This window comes from Carassius carassius, chromosome 31 (assembly GCF_963082965.1).
Source record: "Carassius carassius chromosome 31, fCarCar2.1, whole genome shotgun sequence".
In the NCBI taxonomy this organism is placed as follows: Eukaryota; Metazoa; Chordata; class Actinopteri; order Cypriniformes; family Cyprinidae; genus Carassius; species Carassius carassius.
Window position 1 is genome coordinate 15,864,877 of NC_081785.1, and position 18,835 is coordinate 15,883,711.

At 36.5% G+C, this 18,835-nt stretch overlaps 2 protein-coding genes and 1 pseudogene across 2 annotated transcripts; 1 reads left to right on the plus strand and 2 right to left on the minus strand.

The window, feature by feature from the left end:
• Positions 1-1,328: 1,328 nt before the first annotated feature.
• On the minus strand, positions 1,329-6,238 carry LOC132111926 (uncharacterized; annotated as a pseudogene).
• Positions 6,239-7,724: 1,486 nt separating this feature from the next.
• On the plus strand, positions 7,725-12,241 carry LOC132111648 (cathepsin B-like). Its single transcript, XM_059519155.1, has 10 exons — positions 7,725-7,882; positions 9,142-9,265; positions 9,409-9,497; positions 9,669-9,783; positions 9,887-10,002; positions 10,339-10,424; positions 10,494-10,640; positions 11,274-11,390; positions 11,477-11,605; positions 11,789-12,241. Exons 2-10 carry the CDS (start codon positions 9,143-9,145, stop codon positions 11,860-11,862), a joined length of 996 nt encoding a protein of 331 aa, XP_059375138.1. The 5' UTR covers positions 7,725-7,882; position 9,142; the 3' UTR covers positions 11,863-12,241.
• A 291-nt stretch (positions 12,242-12,532) lies between these two features.
• Positions 12,533-15,926, minus strand: LOC132112095 (cell growth regulator with EF hand domain protein 1-like). Its single transcript, XM_059519681.1, has 6 exons — positions 15,691-15,926; positions 15,332-15,443; positions 14,439-14,498; positions 14,001-14,074; positions 13,659-13,783; positions 12,533-13,274 (listed from the first exon to the last, which is right to left on the minus strand). Exons 1-6 carry the CDS (start codon positions 15,770-15,772, stop codon positions 12,927-12,929), a joined length of 801 nt encoding a protein of 266 aa, XP_059375664.1. The 5' UTR covers positions 15,773-15,926; the 3' UTR covers positions 12,533-12,926.
• Between the last annotated feature and the right edge of the window lie 2,909 nt (positions 15,927-18,835).

Here is an 18,835-nt window from a genome sequence, read left to right on the forward strand (position 1 = left end):
CCCGAGCCACTTAGTCATCACTTTTGCCTTATGGCACGGTGCTCCATCGTGCTGGAAAATGCATTGTTCTTCACCAAACTGTTGTTGGATTGTTGGAAGAAGTTGCTGTTGGATGGTGTTTTGGTACCATTCTTTATTCATGGCTGTGTTTTTGGGCAGAATTGTGAGTGAGCCCACTCCCTTGGATGAGAAGCAACCCCACACATGAATGGTGTCAGGATGCTTTACTGTTGGCATGACACAGGACTGATGGTAGCGCTCACCTTTTCTTCTCCGGACAAGCCTTTTTCCAGATGCCCCAAACAATCGGAAAGGGGCTTCATCGGAGAATATGACTTTGCCCCAGTCCTCAACAGTTCCATTCACTATGCTTTCTGCAGAAGATCAATCTGTCCCTGATGATTTTTTTGGAGAGAAGTGGCTTCTTTGCTGCCCTTCTTGACACCAGGCCATCTTCCAAAAGTCTTGGCCTCACTGTGCGTGCAGATGCGCTCACACCTGCCTGCTGCCATTCCTGAGCAAGCTCTGCACTGGTGGCACTCCGATCCCGCAGCTGAATCCTCTTTAGGAAATGATCTTAGCGCTTGCTGGACTTTCTTGGACGCCCTGAAGCCTTCTTTACAAGAATTGAACCTCTTTCCTTGAAGTTCTTGATGATCCTATAAATTGTTGATTTAGGTGCAATCTTAGTAGCCACAATATCCTTGCCTGTGAAGCCATTTTTATGCAACGCAATGATGGCTGCACGCGTTTCTTTGCAGGTCACTGGTTAACAATGGAAGAAAAATGATTTCAAGCATCACCCTCCTTTTAACATGTCAAGTCTGCCATTCTAACCCAATCAGCCTGACACAATGATCTCCAGCCTTGTGCTCGTCAACATTCTCACCTGAGTTAACAAGACGATTACTGAAATGATCTCAGCAGGTCCTTTAATGACAGCAATGAAATGCAGTGGAAAGGTTTTTTTGGGATTAAGTTAATTTTCATGGCAAAGAAGGACTATGCAGTTCATCTGATCACTCTTCATAACATTCTGGAGTATATGCAAATTGCTATTATAAAAACTTAAGCAGCAATTTTCCAATTTCCAATATTTATGTAATTCTCAAAACTTTTGTCCACGGCTGTACATAGTTAATTTTGTAAAATTTTTCAACACTTCATTTTACATTTGCATCTCAAGTAAATGCATCTTGATTGATTTAAGGATTTTCAGACAGTTGTACTGAAAATAAAATACTGCAATGAAAGACATTCATTGTTTGCATTTATTTCTGTAATTTTATGAATTTAAGATTTCTGCTCTGATTTAAGACCTTTTTAAAGCTTTAAAGGGGGTAAATTAAACATCTTTAAGACCTGCAGAAACCTAAAATGAAAATATTTACCCCAAAAACTTTATCCCAAAAACTTAACTTAAAAATGTACATGTCTTCTGGCCCCTCCTAATCCAATACTCTGCATTGTTTTGAGGTCTGGTATTGGAGTTGAGGTATAACATGGCTCCTGTTTAACAGCTGTTTGGCAGTCAGGTGCAGATCAGCTCCATTCATAAATGGACTGATCACAGCCATATTCTCTTTATCTAATGTAGAATTGCGGATACTATAAGAGGAGTGGGGTTCTGCACTGAAGCTAACAGTGCTACTGCAGTCCGCAGAGCAGGTGTTATACACTGCACCCTTCTCTGGAGACTGCTGTCTCACTTCAGTAACAGAAAATTAACTGGACTACATTTAGATTGTTGAACTGTTTCCATGCTTGGCTGATTACATACCTTCCCACTAGTCTGTGTCAGGTTCATCATCATTCTCCAGGATGACTGAAAGCCCTCAGTCTCCATACAGGTAGTTGATCTTGTCTCTGTTTCCAGTTTTGAGAGCCAGGTGTATTAAGCGTAGACAGTAAAAGAAAGATATTAAGGCATGATGATGTCGCCAGTCGCCCTCTAGAGGCTGAACAGAAGAGCTTTCTGCATGCTTATCAGGAGCAAATCCAGTCACTGAGAAAGTCCCATGAATGTGTGTAGAGTCCTTGCAATCCACATCAGTTGTTCTGTCAATAGTTGTCAGGCTCATTTGGAGTCTCAGGAAAAAATAAAACATTTTCGAATGTTGCAGTACACTACACCAGATTTTTATGATTGTTATTATTTTCTTAGAAAAAGGGGGTTCTAGGAATGGATGATATATACAAAATCGGACTATTAGATTATCTTTTTTTTTTTTTGATCAGTATCTGTATCAGTATCTGGATATTTAATTGTGTGCATATTTATTTTCCATTCAGGTTACCTTGCTGTAATCTAACAGCAATTTTTAAAAACATCATTAATTTAATAAAACTGTTAAATATAATCATTAGTAAATCTCAGAATGAGTATCCATTTTTCAAACTTTACATTATAATATAATGGTTCCTAAATTCAGTTAACCACATAAGTGTCACCCCACCCCCCCTTTGGGGGGTAGAGCTGAAAAGGGCGTGTTCAGATTCAAAATAATGTAATTCTGGAACGGTTTGGAATATGAACCTAATATTGGGCTCGTTTTTAAAAACACACTTGGAAGTTTCTTGTACATGTGAAAGAAGTTGAATAAAATTTAAAACAAAAAAGTTAAAGGTGTTTAAGTTTGTTGTAATAAAAAAAGTAATTTAATATTTATTTATATTTTATTAAAATTTTTTTTTAATAAAATAAAGAATTTAATTTCATGTCAAATGAAAAGCCTTAAGTCTAAAGAAGTTGTGTTCCAAATTTGACATTGATATCACAAAAAATGAGGTTTCTGTGTTATTTTTAGTCGCTATACCAACAATGTCCACTAGGTACTAGTCATGCTCCTTGTATGATTTGTAACGGACGACTGATTTGATTTACAATTTTTTATTAATTCAAACAGCAATAAAACATTCTAGATAGGTTGTAAATGATTTTTAATCAAACATAGCTACTAGAGTGTTGTTACAGAAACTTCACATAAAAAAGTTTATTTCATGCATGATCATACATGAAATTGACATGCATTACATTTTTTACTGAATACTTGCAACATCAATCATACATATACAAATAGACATATTCAATTTATTCTCAAAGTTTTTGATAAAAACTAGAAAAGATGTTTTGTCTGAATTATTGGCAGCCAAAAAAAAAAAAAAAAAAAAAAAAAAAAAATATATATATATATATATATATATATATATATATATATATATATATATATACTTTCGTGATTGTATGTGTATGTATCAGCTTTTTGTAACAAAAGCCAACTTCTTGGTGTGTTTATTTATTTTTCGCTAAATTTTCTTGTCACAAATTAATGAATTACTGTCACTACATAAAACAGTGGTCAAATATGAAAAATACAATCTCTAAGGTCTCCAATGATATATAGTTTGTAAAGATTAGTTTAGGTTTAGTATAGAATATTATGGTTTTAAATATGTAATGGCTTTGGGCCCACCGGTGGGCCAGTGACACTTTTAAACAACTTATTTTAGTTATTGTCACGGTGTCTGGTCTGTGTTTCCCTGGGTGTCCACTAGTGGTCTCACTTCCCCATAGGCACCTCACCGCAGGCACTACAATTCCCACATAGCTTTGCCCCTTCATCACAGTTAACTGCACACCTGTTATTGCACTCAGCTGTCTCCTCTTCCTTCTTTATCCGGTCTATAAATACCAGTCTTTCTCTTTCTGTTTTCATGGAGTCCTTATTTTCCGTCACCCGGTTTTCTCGCGTTCCTTGTGTTTTCTAGTTTGTTTATTTTGTTTCTGGACTGATTTCTTGGTTATGACCTCTTGCCTGTTTGGATACTGTATTTTGGATTACCCATTAAACACACTGCTTCTGGATCTCTCGTTTCCTTTGATCGAGCGTTACAGTTATATATTTTAATATTATTATTTGTGTTTTATTCTTAGTACTAAAATCACTAAAGCTAACAAGTCAATAAAATAAAAGCTAAAAGGTCAATAGGAATATTTAAATGAAGAATATATATACACACACAGTACAGACCAAAAGTTTGGACACACCTTCTCATTCAAAGAGTTTTCTTTATTTTCATGACTATGAAAATTGTAGATTCACACTGACGGCATCAAAACTAGGAATTGGAGTTATATACATAAAAAAAAAAAAAAAGTGTGAAACAACTGAAGATATGTCATATTCTAGGTTCTTCAAAGTAGCCACCCTTTGCTTTGATTATTGCTTTGCACACTCTTGGCATTCTCTTGATGAGCTTCCAGAGGTAGAGCTACTTTGAAGAACCTAGAATATGACATATTTTCAGTTGTTTCACACTTTTTTGTTATGTATATAATTTCACATATAATTCCACATGTGTTAATTCATAGTTTTGATGCCTTCAGTGTGACTCTACAATTTTCATAGTCATGAAAATAAAGAAAACTCTTTGAATGAGAAGGTGTGTCCAAACTTTTGGTCTGTACTGTATATAAAATTAAACAATATTTTTAAATATTTAAAAAATAATAAATATGACAGAAACGATTACTAAAACTTGAACACTGAATATATACAAACAAAAGCTAATTCAAAATATTAATAAATACTTTGATAATATATAAATAATACTAAAATAAAACTACAGTTCAGAGAGACCAACCAAATAGAATCTAGTAGAGATTAAATAGAGTCAAATAGAGTCATGCGGTATCGGAAGGGACCATCTTTAATGTTAAGGAAGAGAAAGATTCTCCTAAGATAAAGTTGAAGAGCTGCCAGGAAGCACGGTTAATGCAGATGTCTGTCTGCTGGGACACTTGCCAGAATGCTATAATGAGCCAGTGGAAACCTGAGCAGGGATTTAAAGAGACAACCACAAAGCAGCCATTTATTAACTAATCATCCCTTTCCAGGTAAGACTTGGGCAATGACAAATTACTTAAAAGCACTCATGACTGTCACGCGAACTAACTGTGAAAGCTTTTGTGTGTGCAGTATTTGTCTACACAATAACACATAGCTTGACTCACCCACGACTCCACAGGACCACCAGTGAAAGAAGAAGAAGAACATGAGGCTGGCCACCCTGGCACCCAGCATGCCCCCTCTCCATATGAGCAGGAGTCCTGTGCAGGTGACCGAGACGGAGCAGAAAGCATGAGCGGCTGTACAGGAACAGAAACCAGGACACATTCAGCAGGCTCAGTCCGGCACATAAGACCACTCTAAAAAGTTGAAGGCTGAAGGGTGAATAAACATCAGCCTGCTGCATTAGTAACGCACAAAACTTAACCTGCCCACCCTGAGACTTCATGCAGCACCACAACCTGCAAGCATTAAAAAAACAACAACAGCCTTGTATGATAAATATTTAAACTCAATTACAAAAGTTTGTGGGTTAGTAAGATTTTTTTATTTTTTTTATTTTGAAAGAACGTTAAGTTTTTGATTAAAAATGCAGTTCAACTGTGAAATATCATTAAAATGTTAAATATCCATTTTGTATTTTAATATTTTTTTTTAATGTAATTTATTTCTGTGTTGGCAAAGCTGCATTTTCAGCATCATTACTCCAGTCTTTAGTGTCATATGATCCTTCAGAAATCGTTCTGATATGCTGATTTGATACTCAAGAAACATTTCTTATTTTTATCAGTGTTGAAAACAGTTGTGCTGCTAAATATTTTTGTGGGAACTGGGATACATTTGTTCAAAATTCTTTGATGAATAGAAGGTTAAAAACAGCATTTATTTGGAACAAAAAATCTATTTAACAATATAAATGTCTTTACCATCACTTTTGATCATTTTAAAACATCCTTTCTGAAAAATTATTAAATTAAAAAGTTAAAAAGTTTTCGATCAACTTTTAAATGATAATGTTTACATTGTTATTATTTTTATATTATATATTTTTTAAAGAAAATAATCTATTATAGGACCTTTATGATGTTTTACATTGACATTTTCAGGAGTTTGGACTTAAATGTGATCTGAACATGTTCTCATTCAATTTTTTTTCTCAATTAAATATCACTTTCATTATATTGTACAGTATTTTAGTACAGTTTTCCACCTCTTTCTTTATAACTGAATTTAAACAATTCTAAATGATAGATTTTTTTTGACCTGTGATAGACACCTAGATGTAGACAGTGCACAAGTGAGGGCTTGGATCTTTCTGCATCAGTGATGTACCACTTCAGACTGAGCAGCTGCACAGCCGAGACAGACAGACACAGAGCCAGAGTCATCTAGAGGTGATGACATAAACAGCAAAGTCAAACAACAGAGTCCATTTTCAACAACAACACTACAACCGAGCTGAACTGAATAAACATTGACTCGAGCTGAATAACAAAACTATTGTCTTCTGTAAAGCTGCTTATAGCTGAACTGGACGCATTTCATTATTGATGAACTTTACACAGTTATTGAACTGAACTAAATCAGCACTGACTGACTTGTGTCTCATATTTGATGAAGATTGCATCAGTGATCAAATATTTTTGAAAGCATTTAATCTTTAATTATCTTAATTTGTTATTGCCATTTGTGTGACTGCTCAGGGCGAAAAAAATATATTTTTAACAAAATAGATGAAAATCATCTTATTTTACATTTTACTGAATGATAAAGCATGTGTGTGTCTATGTGTCACTCACTAACTCATACACACACTCTCACACACACTCTCACACACTCTCTCTCTCTCACTCTCTCTCACACACACACACACACACACACACAATATATATGGACAGAACACGCCCCCTGCTCTCCATTCATGAAAGGGCGATCAAATGCAGTAAAACCGTAGCAGCAATAATGTGCAATAACAAAACTGAATTCATAAGAAAACATGCCCAAACAGGCAAAAACCACATCCACATGCCGACGCAGCTGCCAAAATATGTTCAGTAAGCACAGATAACGGTTTGGGGAGGAATGATTAATCGAAAAATAACTTACGTGTCGCTTTCTCCAATAAAACAATAATGACTCCTGAAAAATAGTAGAGGCAGACATGACTTCTTATGATCGCACTTCCCTTTCGATTCTGCATCGTTGCACTAAAGCGTCTTTTTTTTTCAAAGTTTGTGATATTATTTCTGCTATGGAAGGCCATTGTGTGTTATTTCTCCGATCAGTTTTCGGTGGCTGCCGCTCAATGTGACGTCACATACCGAGTATGAAACCATATATTTTTTCTTTTCAAAAAATAAAATATAATAAATTATAATAGCTAATCTAATAATAATTATTATTATATAAACTTGGACCGTTTGCACTTGTTCATTTAGGGTATTTTTATATAATTATAATAATTTTTTTTTTTTACTTACCGTATTTATTATTTAAGGGAATTGTACGTATGTGATTATCTTTTTACCTGTGATTATCTTTATTTAATTTTTTTTTTTTTTTTACTATAAAATGTAAAACAAAGTTGAAAAAAATATTAAGACAATAATGAAAAAAACTCTTTCATGACAAATAATCCGAATCTAAATAAAGTTTACATAATTGCACTTCTGTAATTATGATTTAAAAGTTGAGACAAAAATCCTAAATTATGACCTAATAATTCGACCCTTAATGCCACAGATCTTTTATGTCATGATGATTTGAGCATGGTTTTCTTTGGTTTCCATTCGATTCACTACATTTGCACACGAAACTAAATTAACAAACAGTACCGCGATTACTCAAGAAGAGAGATTTGATCACGTGAGAGTCATGAGACCCCGAGCGCACACGACATCACGTGATCCGTTGTTGCGCTATAAAGCCATCAGCGTGCTGTGCATCTCAAGTTGTTTATTTCCGCCAAGTGGGTTTCTTGGGGAGTGAGGCACACATTTCAAAGAGAACGACAGCCAGCAGACAAAAGACAGGTAGGACTTTGTTCCAAGAATCTTCTTTTAAATGACAAGGACTTACGTTATTGTTAGTTTTTGTTAATCATTTCATCTCCAGATAGATATTGAGAAAAATGTCATGGCGGTAAAGCAGCATATCTTATATTATCATGCGAAAATTACAATGCGAAACAATGACTTTATCTTCATTTCAAAGATACTTCCTGATACGTTATGAAATGGATTTATTGTTCGTTTTACTGTTAAAAGGCCTGCAGTTAAAAACGAAAGCAGGAGAACTGGAAACCAGAGCTTGTTTTAACACAAGTGAACTCCTCAGTTTCTCGGATTGACAATACGCTGCTCGTTTACTTCTAAATACACCATTAGGTTTCAAACACAAACAGCCTAATTTAGTTTTTCTTTTTTCAATTGCACTAACAATTTAATTTGTGCGTTCTACACTTTATAACGTTAGTTGGATTCTGTTGGTGTTGATGCTTTTTGAAGCAGTTTTTGACCAATCCTCCGGATTACAGCGGGGTTTGAGGTCAGAGTAGGCTGGCTTTCTCATATTTAGCAGGTTGTTCCTGTAAACCGCTGACTCACACACACATCTTATGACTGGTGACGTCATTTTAGACCTTTTGGAGGAAGTGCAACTCAACATATAAAAATTATATTGATAAATGCGTGCTTTGACAACCGTTCACTATAGTTGAGTTGTCAAGATTGTGGTACAAGTCCGTAATGCGGACAAAGTGATCAATAAAAATTGATAGCCTGAATGCACTGTCGCTTTGGATAAAAGCGTATGCTAAATGCATTAATTTAAAATGGTTTAAAACCACGTCTACTGTTAAACCACTGCGTGAGGGGCCCCTTTTAAAATAAGTGCCTAAAATGTAGACCTCTTACCCAGAGTAGTTGATCAAGACTTGTTTGGCTTGTTGTATAAATGTTAGGAATCTTGACCATGTTTATTTTAACATGTCTAGAGCTTTCACTTCAGCATGACTGAAGTCTGAAGAGGACACTATTGTAAGCAGTCAGTGATCCATTTCATCTGGAGTTAGAGAACCGTTCTTGATGGGTCACCTGACTGATGTTGATTCAAGGCTATGATGTTTAGAACTTTAAGCTTTATTTTGCTAAAGTCATTCATGAAACCATGTAGATGCAGCGTTTAAGCTGCAGTTTGCATCTAAGAGTGGTTAAATTAGGATTTTTCGACCGTTCGACTTGAACGTAAAGCCGCCTTTCTGTATGTAAGTGAGGTTTAATTTGTGTTCCAGAATGTGGCGGCTGGCTTTCCTGTGCGTGGTCTCAGCCCTCTCGGTTAGCTGGGCTCGACCTCGCCTCGCTCCCCTCTCCCATGAGATGGTAAACTACATCAATAAAGCAAACACTACTTGGAAGGTAAGAAGCTGTTCTATACACGGATTTCCTAAACTGCATCCTAGTGAGGATAAATGAGCCAGTATTGGAAAGAGCTTTGCTTTGAGGCATTTTAGTTTTAGCGCCCATTGCATAATTTCACATTAAACTTATTTTGCCTATAGGCTGGACACAACTTCCGTGATGTAGACTACAGCTATGTGAAGAGGCTGTGTGGGACTCTGCTTAAAAAAGGACCGAAACTCCCCGTCATGTGAGTTCAGTAGACGTGTGTGGTGAAAAGTGAATTGAGAAGAATCAAAAAGGAAGTGCAACTTACATTTCAGTCATGGTATACATATGACTACGGTCATATGATGCTGTTAAGATTTCCTTATACTTATCTGCATTCTGGTATAACAAATCTTACCTTGTCTTTAACCAGGGTACAGTATGCTGATGACCTCAAGCTCCCCACTAACTTTGACCCCAGAGAGCAGTGGCCCAACTGCCCCACTCTTAAAGAGATCAGAGACCAGGGTTCTTGCGGTTCATGCTGGGTAAGGTCTTCTCTCTGGTGGTTGCAATACAACCTTAGATTTCCATTACTTATGCATTTCATGGTTTTTAATGCAGTTTTGAGCATCTTCATTGTCTTTGTAGGCATTTGGCGCTGCTGAAGCCATATCTGACAGAATCTGCATCCACAGCAATGCCAAAGTGAGTGTGGAGATCTCCGCTCAGGACCTGCTTACCTGCTGTGACCGCTGTGGCTTTGGGTAAGTTGGACAATGCTGTAATGTCACTGCAGCTACAGGAGCACTCTGTGTTCTGGATAACACAATGCAAGTATGATGGCATTAAATGCAGTTGTGTCATGTATGACTCGATTGATTTAATGTCAAGACCGCATAAGCTATTTTTGACTTTCGTCCTCCTGCATTTGGTGTTTAGTTAATGCAGTTGCTTGGCCAAATGTGGGAATGCACTACATGACTCTTAAATCTGAAGCCATTTTAAAACCCTAGGCATAATGCATTTGCTGACTGCAAATCACTTCCAGATTTGTCACTTTAATTGATACATGATGGAAGTTTGATCTGTTTTAATCTCAGATGTGACGGTGGATACCCATCTGCTGCTTGGAATTTCTGGAGCTCAGACGGTCTGGTCAGCGGTGGACTCTATAACTCCCATATTGGTTGGTGACTTCCCTGATAATATGATTGATTGGGAAACCTGGAACTTAATATAACTTGATTGTATTTAGGCTGCCGTCCATACACCATTGAACCCTGTGAGCATCATGTGAATGGCAGTCGCCCTCCTTGTACCGGAGAGGGTGGAGACACTCCTAACTGTGATATGTCCTGTGAACCTGGATACAGCCCCTCTTACAAGGAGGACAAACACTTTGGTAAGAATTTGCAGACCTAAATGGTTCACTTTCAGTGCTTGTTTCACCCTGATTACATATTTCCATCTAGTCAGACATCACTTTAGATCAGTGGTTCTGAATCAGGTTGACTCCAAGCCTCTCAATTGTCCACAATATTTAAAGGCCCCCAGCCCTAATAGTCTTTAAATGGTTTCTTTAAAGAGCCCCACACATGGCCGAGGGGGAAAATAAGAACAGGGGAAATTTTATTGCGCACAATCTTGCCAATTTGTTCCGTTGGTTTGGTTTATTCGTGAGCTTGATTTTTATAATTTGTGCCCTCATTTATTTATGCACATAAATGATTGGCTCATTTCTGTCCACCTCATAAAGCTGTTATGGACTGACTTGAGTTGGGAATGTGTTGATGTTCTCAAGCCTTGCAGCATTGCATGGAATCACTTGAAGTACAAAGCATCTACATCGATTTATGAGAAAGCAGACAGGAAGTGGATTTATATAAGATATTATTTTCCCTGCATGTCGTGTGTGCTCTGTACTTTTTTTTTTTTTTTTTTTTTAAGTGGTTTTTCAGAACTGTGGAATCCCCCTCCCCCCGCTTTTTTTTTTTTTTTTTCTCACTCCATTTCTGTGCCTTGTCTGTCTCTACAGGGAAAACATCATACAGTGTCCCTTCTAATCAGAAGGACATTATGAATGAGCTCTTTAAGAATGGCCCAGTAGAGGGAGCTTTCACAGTCTATGAGGACTTCCTGCTGTATAAATCTGGTTGGTTTGTCTTGATGTACATGGCAATGATTACTAATACAACATGGAGCTGTTGATTTAATATGGTTCTTTACTCCTTTTTGTAGGTGTATATCAGCATGTGAGTGGATCTGCACTAGGGGGTCATGCCATTAAGATCCTGGGCTGGGGAGAGGAGAATGGCGTCCCCTACTGGCTTGCTGCTAACTCTTGGAACACTGACTGGGGTGATAATGGTAAGGGTTGTCTTCTTATGAAGACTAAAATGCTCCCCTTATTGTCTGCAGTTTGTTACCCAACCAAATGAATTTCCAAGTGTCCGTGTCTCTTTGTATCAACACATTTCCAGACTCTTATTCCGTTTACAGAATGTACAGGAGTTTGCTTTTTATCTGCTCAATATTTTTTTGCAACTATAGGATATTTCAAGATCCTCCGAGGTGAGGACCACTGTGGCATTGAATCTGAAATTGTGGCTGGAATCCCAATGTAACCACCAAAAACTGCAAGAGGAGGGCTGAAATGAGCACCGTTCAAAATTTAGACATTGAACGTCTTCAACTTTAAACTGACTGCCACTGTCTATGGCCATGATGCATTATTGTTAATCACGGAGTTTTTATAAAAGGGATCCTTGATCAGGTATGTTTTAGAACTGGAATGACATCAAGGCACTGCAGAATGTAAACTGGTCCAGGTCATTGGGTCAATTTTAGATCACCGTCTAAAGTTTCAGCACAACTTTATGCATCAGCCATATTTTTCCAGTATGTTTGACTTTTAAAATTAGCTTATTTAGGTTGAATGGTTTTTACTTGATTGTTTTAAGATTTAATGCACGGTCTAATGTAATAAATACTAAAACTATTAAATGTACTGTCGTGACTGGTTTTTAAACCTTTTAACATCATTCTAAGCACCAAAAGAATGAGAATGAAGGCCGGAATATCCGATTTGAGGGTTTTTTTTTCCCCCCTCTTTGGAAGTGCAGTACAGCTTTACTGTGCAACGGGTTCAAAATGAAACTTGCACAATACTGCTCACTTTAATTACTCCCTTATGGCAATGAGATTAAGCACTTTACATCCTAAATCTAAATTCTGTTCTCATCCGAAATGCAAGACTTTCAGCAAAAGTCTTTAAGCCCAAAATCTACTCCCCACTTCTAATTGAGCTAGGTTTATTTCAATGGTGTTTAACACACAAAAAAAGAGCTAGGTACAGAAATATGCCATGAGTTGGGTACAAAACCTTTACAATGGTTGCTAAATTGGCTGTGACTAGATTCCAGTATTAAATGGAGTAAATCCAAGTTGTACTTTCTGGATTTGCATAGTCTGAACCGAGAATTACTTATTCAGGTGTTTGGGTTACTCCATTCAGAGGATCCACAAGGTGATGTGTACCGCAATGCTAGCATTAACACATGCTCTTCAGTTTCATAACTTTTAGTATATTTAAATTATGCGTCAGTCATAAAGTATATGCAGCAGGTGAGTGGTTTCAAAAGTTGACTTGTACAAGTTTCTAAAGTTGCATTTCAAGCTTAAGTTGGCACTAGATCTCTGGTTGCCCTTGATGTACTGGCATGTTCTTCTGTTCCTGATGAGCATCTTGCAATTCCTGCTCTTCTGGAGGCTGCAGTCGGTCCTGCTTTTCAGGTATCTGATTGTGACTCTCAGCCTCCAAGTTTTCTTCTTTAGCGGAGTCTTCTGTCTCATTTCCATGTTCAGACCCTTGGGTGTGTGTTTGTTCCTGTTTTAAGGCCTCCTCTGCAGGTGGATCAGGGGGAGCAATGTTTTCTTGCCGATAGTCTATGGTGGATGATAACAGCTCTGAAGGAACCAGCAGTCCATCCTGGTTCAGATCATGAGTTTGTAGCAGATCATCCACCAAAAATACAATCTACAGTGAAACCAAAAGTCATTCAGACACCAGATATCTTTTTTTTTTTTTTTTTTTTTTTTTTTTTTGCTGGACACTATTTTGCCATCCTTACATAAACTATAAAGTAAACTGTGTATCATACCCAAAAATTTATACGGTGGTTCACCAGTAAAATCTTTTCAAAATTTGTGACCAAAAATTATTCAAACACTTTGACCTGACCATGTTTTGCTTGGGTGTTATCTGACATAAAGATGACAGTTTAACTCTGAGTTCTTGTCATATTTTATTACCATTTTCTAAACTAGTGTATAAACTTAACTCCAAACTTTTCGCTTAAGTCATAAGAGAACTCGAGGCCTTTTTACTTTGAGGGCTGTGATAAAACTAAGCAACACTCACAGAATCTGCTGACTCTGGCATCATTTCATGATGAGTCAGGAAATCTGTCAGTAGTTGCATCAGTTCAAGGCCATCCATCTGCCCACTTCGGTCATAGTCATACAGGGAGAAAAGGAAGAAGATCTCTGTGACAAGAAGAGAACAAATCATACAATAAGAAGCTTAGAAAAACCTGAGAAGACTCTATACTGATTGTACTTAGATCATATTTGCTGTGTATTTAAGAAAATAACTTTGAAAATGTTACAAAATAGTACTGAACTGATTGAAATGGTATGTAAAAAGGAAAAGCACACGGAAGCAGTTTACTGAGAGACCATGTTAATAATGAACTATATTAACCTTGTTCTCTTGTGTTCAGCTCTGGACTGTTCTGTCCTTCCTTCAGGCTGCTCTTGATGTAGCTTTGCAAGAGCCTGTCATAAAGAATCAAAGATCATAGGCCACTTTAGTTTCGCTTTATATTACAGTATTTATAGAAGGAAAAAAAGAGCAAGAATATGAATTAATACTGTACTTTCTTGACTTGAAACATTTTTTACATTTACACTTTAAAGAAACATTCTGGTGTAATGTCTTTCGTTAGGAGTCACTTAAAATAAGTTGGAAGGCACAACATTTTGTTTTGGCACCTTTTTTTATCTATTGCTTGTTCAGCATGACAGTGTGTCAGCTGTGGAAATCTCAGCATTATCTCTGACGTGACATCGAACTTTGAACCTTGGGCCATCTGTACTACCTTATTGTATCAGGTGTGTTTGAAGATAGGAAAGAATTAACCTGCGGTTGTCTTCGTTGGACCCAAAAGGATTTGCAAGGTCTGGTACAACGATGTCATCACTGGAAAACAACAATCAGAAGAAAAATAGCCATTTATTCCACATTTAGAAAAAAATCTGAACACTGTGTAAATGTTTCATGCCATATTTTACTATCATATATATCCCAATCAAAATACTCCATCCATTATGAAAAATCAGAATCAGAACATATGTAGGGTATATATGAAATTTATGAATGTACAGTTGTTATTTACAGCTATATAGTTCAAGATGTTAATTACAGTTGTACAATTCTGAGATGTGCACATATACAATTGTTAAGACTGAATATAGCCTCATCTAAATCTAATGTACATAATCTTAATTTAATATACATTAATTCATTTAGTTAGTTGAATTAATATAATATAATGTAAAATTAGTGGATATTTTTTAAGTCAAATATTTAATAATTATAGCCAATTGTGAATAAAAAATAAAGAAAAATTGAATATATTGTTTTCTATTTGATTTATCTGCCATTATTCAATTTTTACTTAAATTAAATAAGCTAAATTGTCAAAACACAAATATAATATTTGATTTAGCATTTCACATTTTTCAATAGATAGTGATAGTGAAAGTAGTAGTGATATATATTTTTAAATAATACTTAAGTAAAAAATTATATCAGATGCATTTTACATATTCTACATTTTTTTTTTATCAAAATTGAGCAAATGGTACTGTACCATTTACTGCACTATATACTATCTTGGATGATATCTCACCATCCTGTACATCCTCTCTAAATAGGTTTCAATTTATCAGTAAAAGCCCACTGGGGGCACCAACAGTCATAGTGCAGTACAGTACAGTAGTGTATACTTGCATAGCGTTAATGCGGCCTACCTGAGCGTTTGCTGAACTTGTGGAGCACACAGACTCAGTGTAAAGAGGCTGAGCAAGAACAGCATCCGTGCTGTGATCATATTAACTGCTCCACTGGATCGCTTCGGCACACCTGTCACCACAGTCAAACGATTCATGAATCATTAGAGAGGCTCAAGCATGATTCAGCAACGAAATCTAATATTTGAATCGAACACCAAAATGATTCTATCGGAAATGAGGAGTCTGAGTTGACCAGCCAGTAGAGCCTTCTTTTATTTTTTATGCGCACTTTACTTATGGTTGCTGGTATGATTTAATGACCACCAATGCAAACATTAAGGATTAACAGAGAAGCTAGAAGTGAAACGTGCCTGTACCTCTCGCAGCGACGGTTAGCGGTCGCCCAATGATGAAACCCAGCCCGGTTGATGAGAGCAGCACAGTCCCGTATGTTTGCATCAGTGACGGGCTACACGTGGATTCCGTGGACGTGTCGTTGGCCGAATAAAATCAGCTCCTCCTCGCGCTCTCCACATTACGCCTTCCACCGGCTTCCAAAATCGCCACGTAGAGTCGCTGACACTGCATTTACAACAAGCAATTCCTCCGCATGCACCGCCTCTTATGGTCAATATCTTATCCGTTACTGAGGAAACTCTGTTAGTAAGTGACCAGTGTAAGTAAGAGCTATTTAGAACACATGACGTCAGCAGAAAATTTTTTATATTGTTTTTGCATTTAGAAGTGTGTAATGCACAAACGTTTCATACGGTCCTGCTGCTGACAGCCCTTCCTGCTTTATATTACTGTAAAAATCAATGGTTTTGCACAATTTGACCACAAGGTGGCACGCAACTATAATGGAGTAATAGAGTGCCGAAGTTATGACGTCACTTTGTAGGCCAAAACGCGGAAGTGAGTTAGCATTTTAGCGCTATGGGTTCCCTCGCCCTAAAGTCTATGGGTTTTTTTGAATGGGTTTTTACTAAATCGCCTGAAATAAGGTCTGTGGTTAACAAAGCCTCTAAATATTTTCACGTTTTGATCTATGACATAAAACACACCAGTTATAACCTGCTTGTGATTTTTTAAAACTTTATTGTGTCTTAAAAACGGTGGTTGCTAACAAGTTGCTAAAAGGGACTACATCCTTTGGCGGGGACTTTAGACGTCATCAAGACAAACATGACAAACCGGGTTCGTGCCGTAAGGTAAGCTCCCACAACGATGATTTCCATGTGAACACCGTATTTACTGCCTTAATGTGGCCACGACGAAACTTTAATGGTGCATATTGCTTAAAAAGCTATTGTTACTTTGACGGCCAGATGGAGTTAAAAAGGCTAGCAAGAAAAAGCGTTTTTCATAACCAAATCAACAGCTAAAATACCTTTGTCTTTCTCTTAAAATATCTAAATCCTTGTTTACTTTGCCACTGTTTAATAGATTAGATCGGCTGCAGTTTTATTAAAGGCTAACGTTACGTCGAGAAATGTGTTTGTTTAAAATATTCAAAATAATACCTGGTTTATTGGCTTATTGTAACTAGTTTGGATATAATTATAGAAAGGGTGGGTCCTATATTTAATGTGCTATATAAATGTTGACAGATCAATGTAGAAGAATAATGTAAATGCTAAAAAACTCCATTCTAATATAATACAAATATTTTATTGTGTGATTTTCCCCCGCCTCACTTTGTAATTTTAATCTGTAAAGGTGTAACTTCCATAAAACTAACATTGCTTATTTTGAAGTTATCCTTAGATGAGCTGACCGGAAGCCCAGTGTCCATTCTCGCATCTGCAGCTGTCATTTTCCTGCAGGGGAAAAAATGTCCCTGTTTTTGTTTTTATCCACAAACGATGTTCCCACTGGACAAATTTTAGAAGATCATTCATACTCCCTGAAATGTTCAACCACCCATTGTAGCAACGATGTCATCTTTCCCTGTAGAGACCTGCTGTGTCATCAGTTTTTGCAATTAGTATATAGTTTGTTTTCAGTTTATTTTATGAAAATATAGATGTTTACTACAGCTCTAGCTGTAAGGTTTCTGTGGCTCAGTTATTAGAGCATTTTATTAACTGTGCAAAAGGTTGCGAGTTCAATTCCCAGAGAATATGCTGATATGTATAGCCTGAATGCATTGTAAGTCGCCTGTCTGACAAATACCAAAAATTAAATGTTAAACTATTGTATACTACTTGTATACTATTGTAACTACACTCCAGTCAGCTCACAGTAATGTAAATGCAAGATAAAATTTACTACACTGGCTCTCACATTGGGGCTTGTGGATTACCAGGTAAAAATATATAGAAAATGTGAACAAAATGAGTATATATGGTTTATTCAGGGAACATATATGGTTTATTTATATTATATTATAATAAGCATTTGTTGACGCTATTGGACAATTCTCTTTAAATTCAACATATGTAATTATATACAACTATTATATTAAATGTTTGGAATTTAACTGTGTTATGCTTGTTCAGAGATTGTTTGTATAGTTATCTTAAATACATAGAACACTATTATAACTCCTCTAACGTTATCCCTCCCTAGTTTTACTTACCGAGACTCGATAAACCTTGTCCCTCATGCTGGCCCTTACAATACGGGCAAATAAACCAGCATCTAAGCTGCACTGTTCTACATGTCCAGATTTATAGTGGTTCTCTCCTCGATCTATGGTTTTTCTATCGTATAAGAAACAAGGACATAATAATGGAAATTGATACGGCCATAGCTAACCTTAGTGCTTCTGAGATGGTAAAAGCGCGTTTTTTTTCTGGTGAATTAGCAAATGGTATGCAAACATAAAATCAAACATAATACAGTGAAAGATAATCTTTAAAGTTTATTTTGGGCACAATGATAAGGCATAATAATCTTAATCACAAAGAAAATAATATTAAGGTTTATATAAAATAACACAATATTACATAAAACATTAACAAAAGATTTTAAAAAATCTCAGAGAGACACACATAAACAAAATTAGTTTCTAACATTTTTTTTTAAAAAAACGAATAGGTAATATTCTCATGGAGAAGTGGATAAGTTATCATACACAGTGCAGATCATGATAAGCGAGCGTGTTTTTTTAAATAAAGTTTGAGGAAGCTTGATGATGACGTTGATCCGCGACCATGGTGTGCTCAGAGCCGTTGAAACTCTGGGTGTGCTGTAGTCCGTTTATAGCCTACCGTTAGCATTTTATATCTGAAGGCTTTATTTAGGCTTCAAAATGTATACATTTTGGAGTAATTTGTAAAGATTATCTTGATAGACAAAACGTGTAAGGGTCATAAGTCTTTGTTGAACACAGATCTTATTTTTTGCGATTTTCCAAAAGTCTATGGGGAAAATGCATCGCTGCGTCCGAAATCGCATACTGCGTACTGGGTACTACATTTGAATTTGAACGTACTACTCGACCGTTAGAAAAGTACGTTCTATATAGTATGAATGTGGGTAGTATGAATGGAATTCGGACGTACTACATCCGCCATG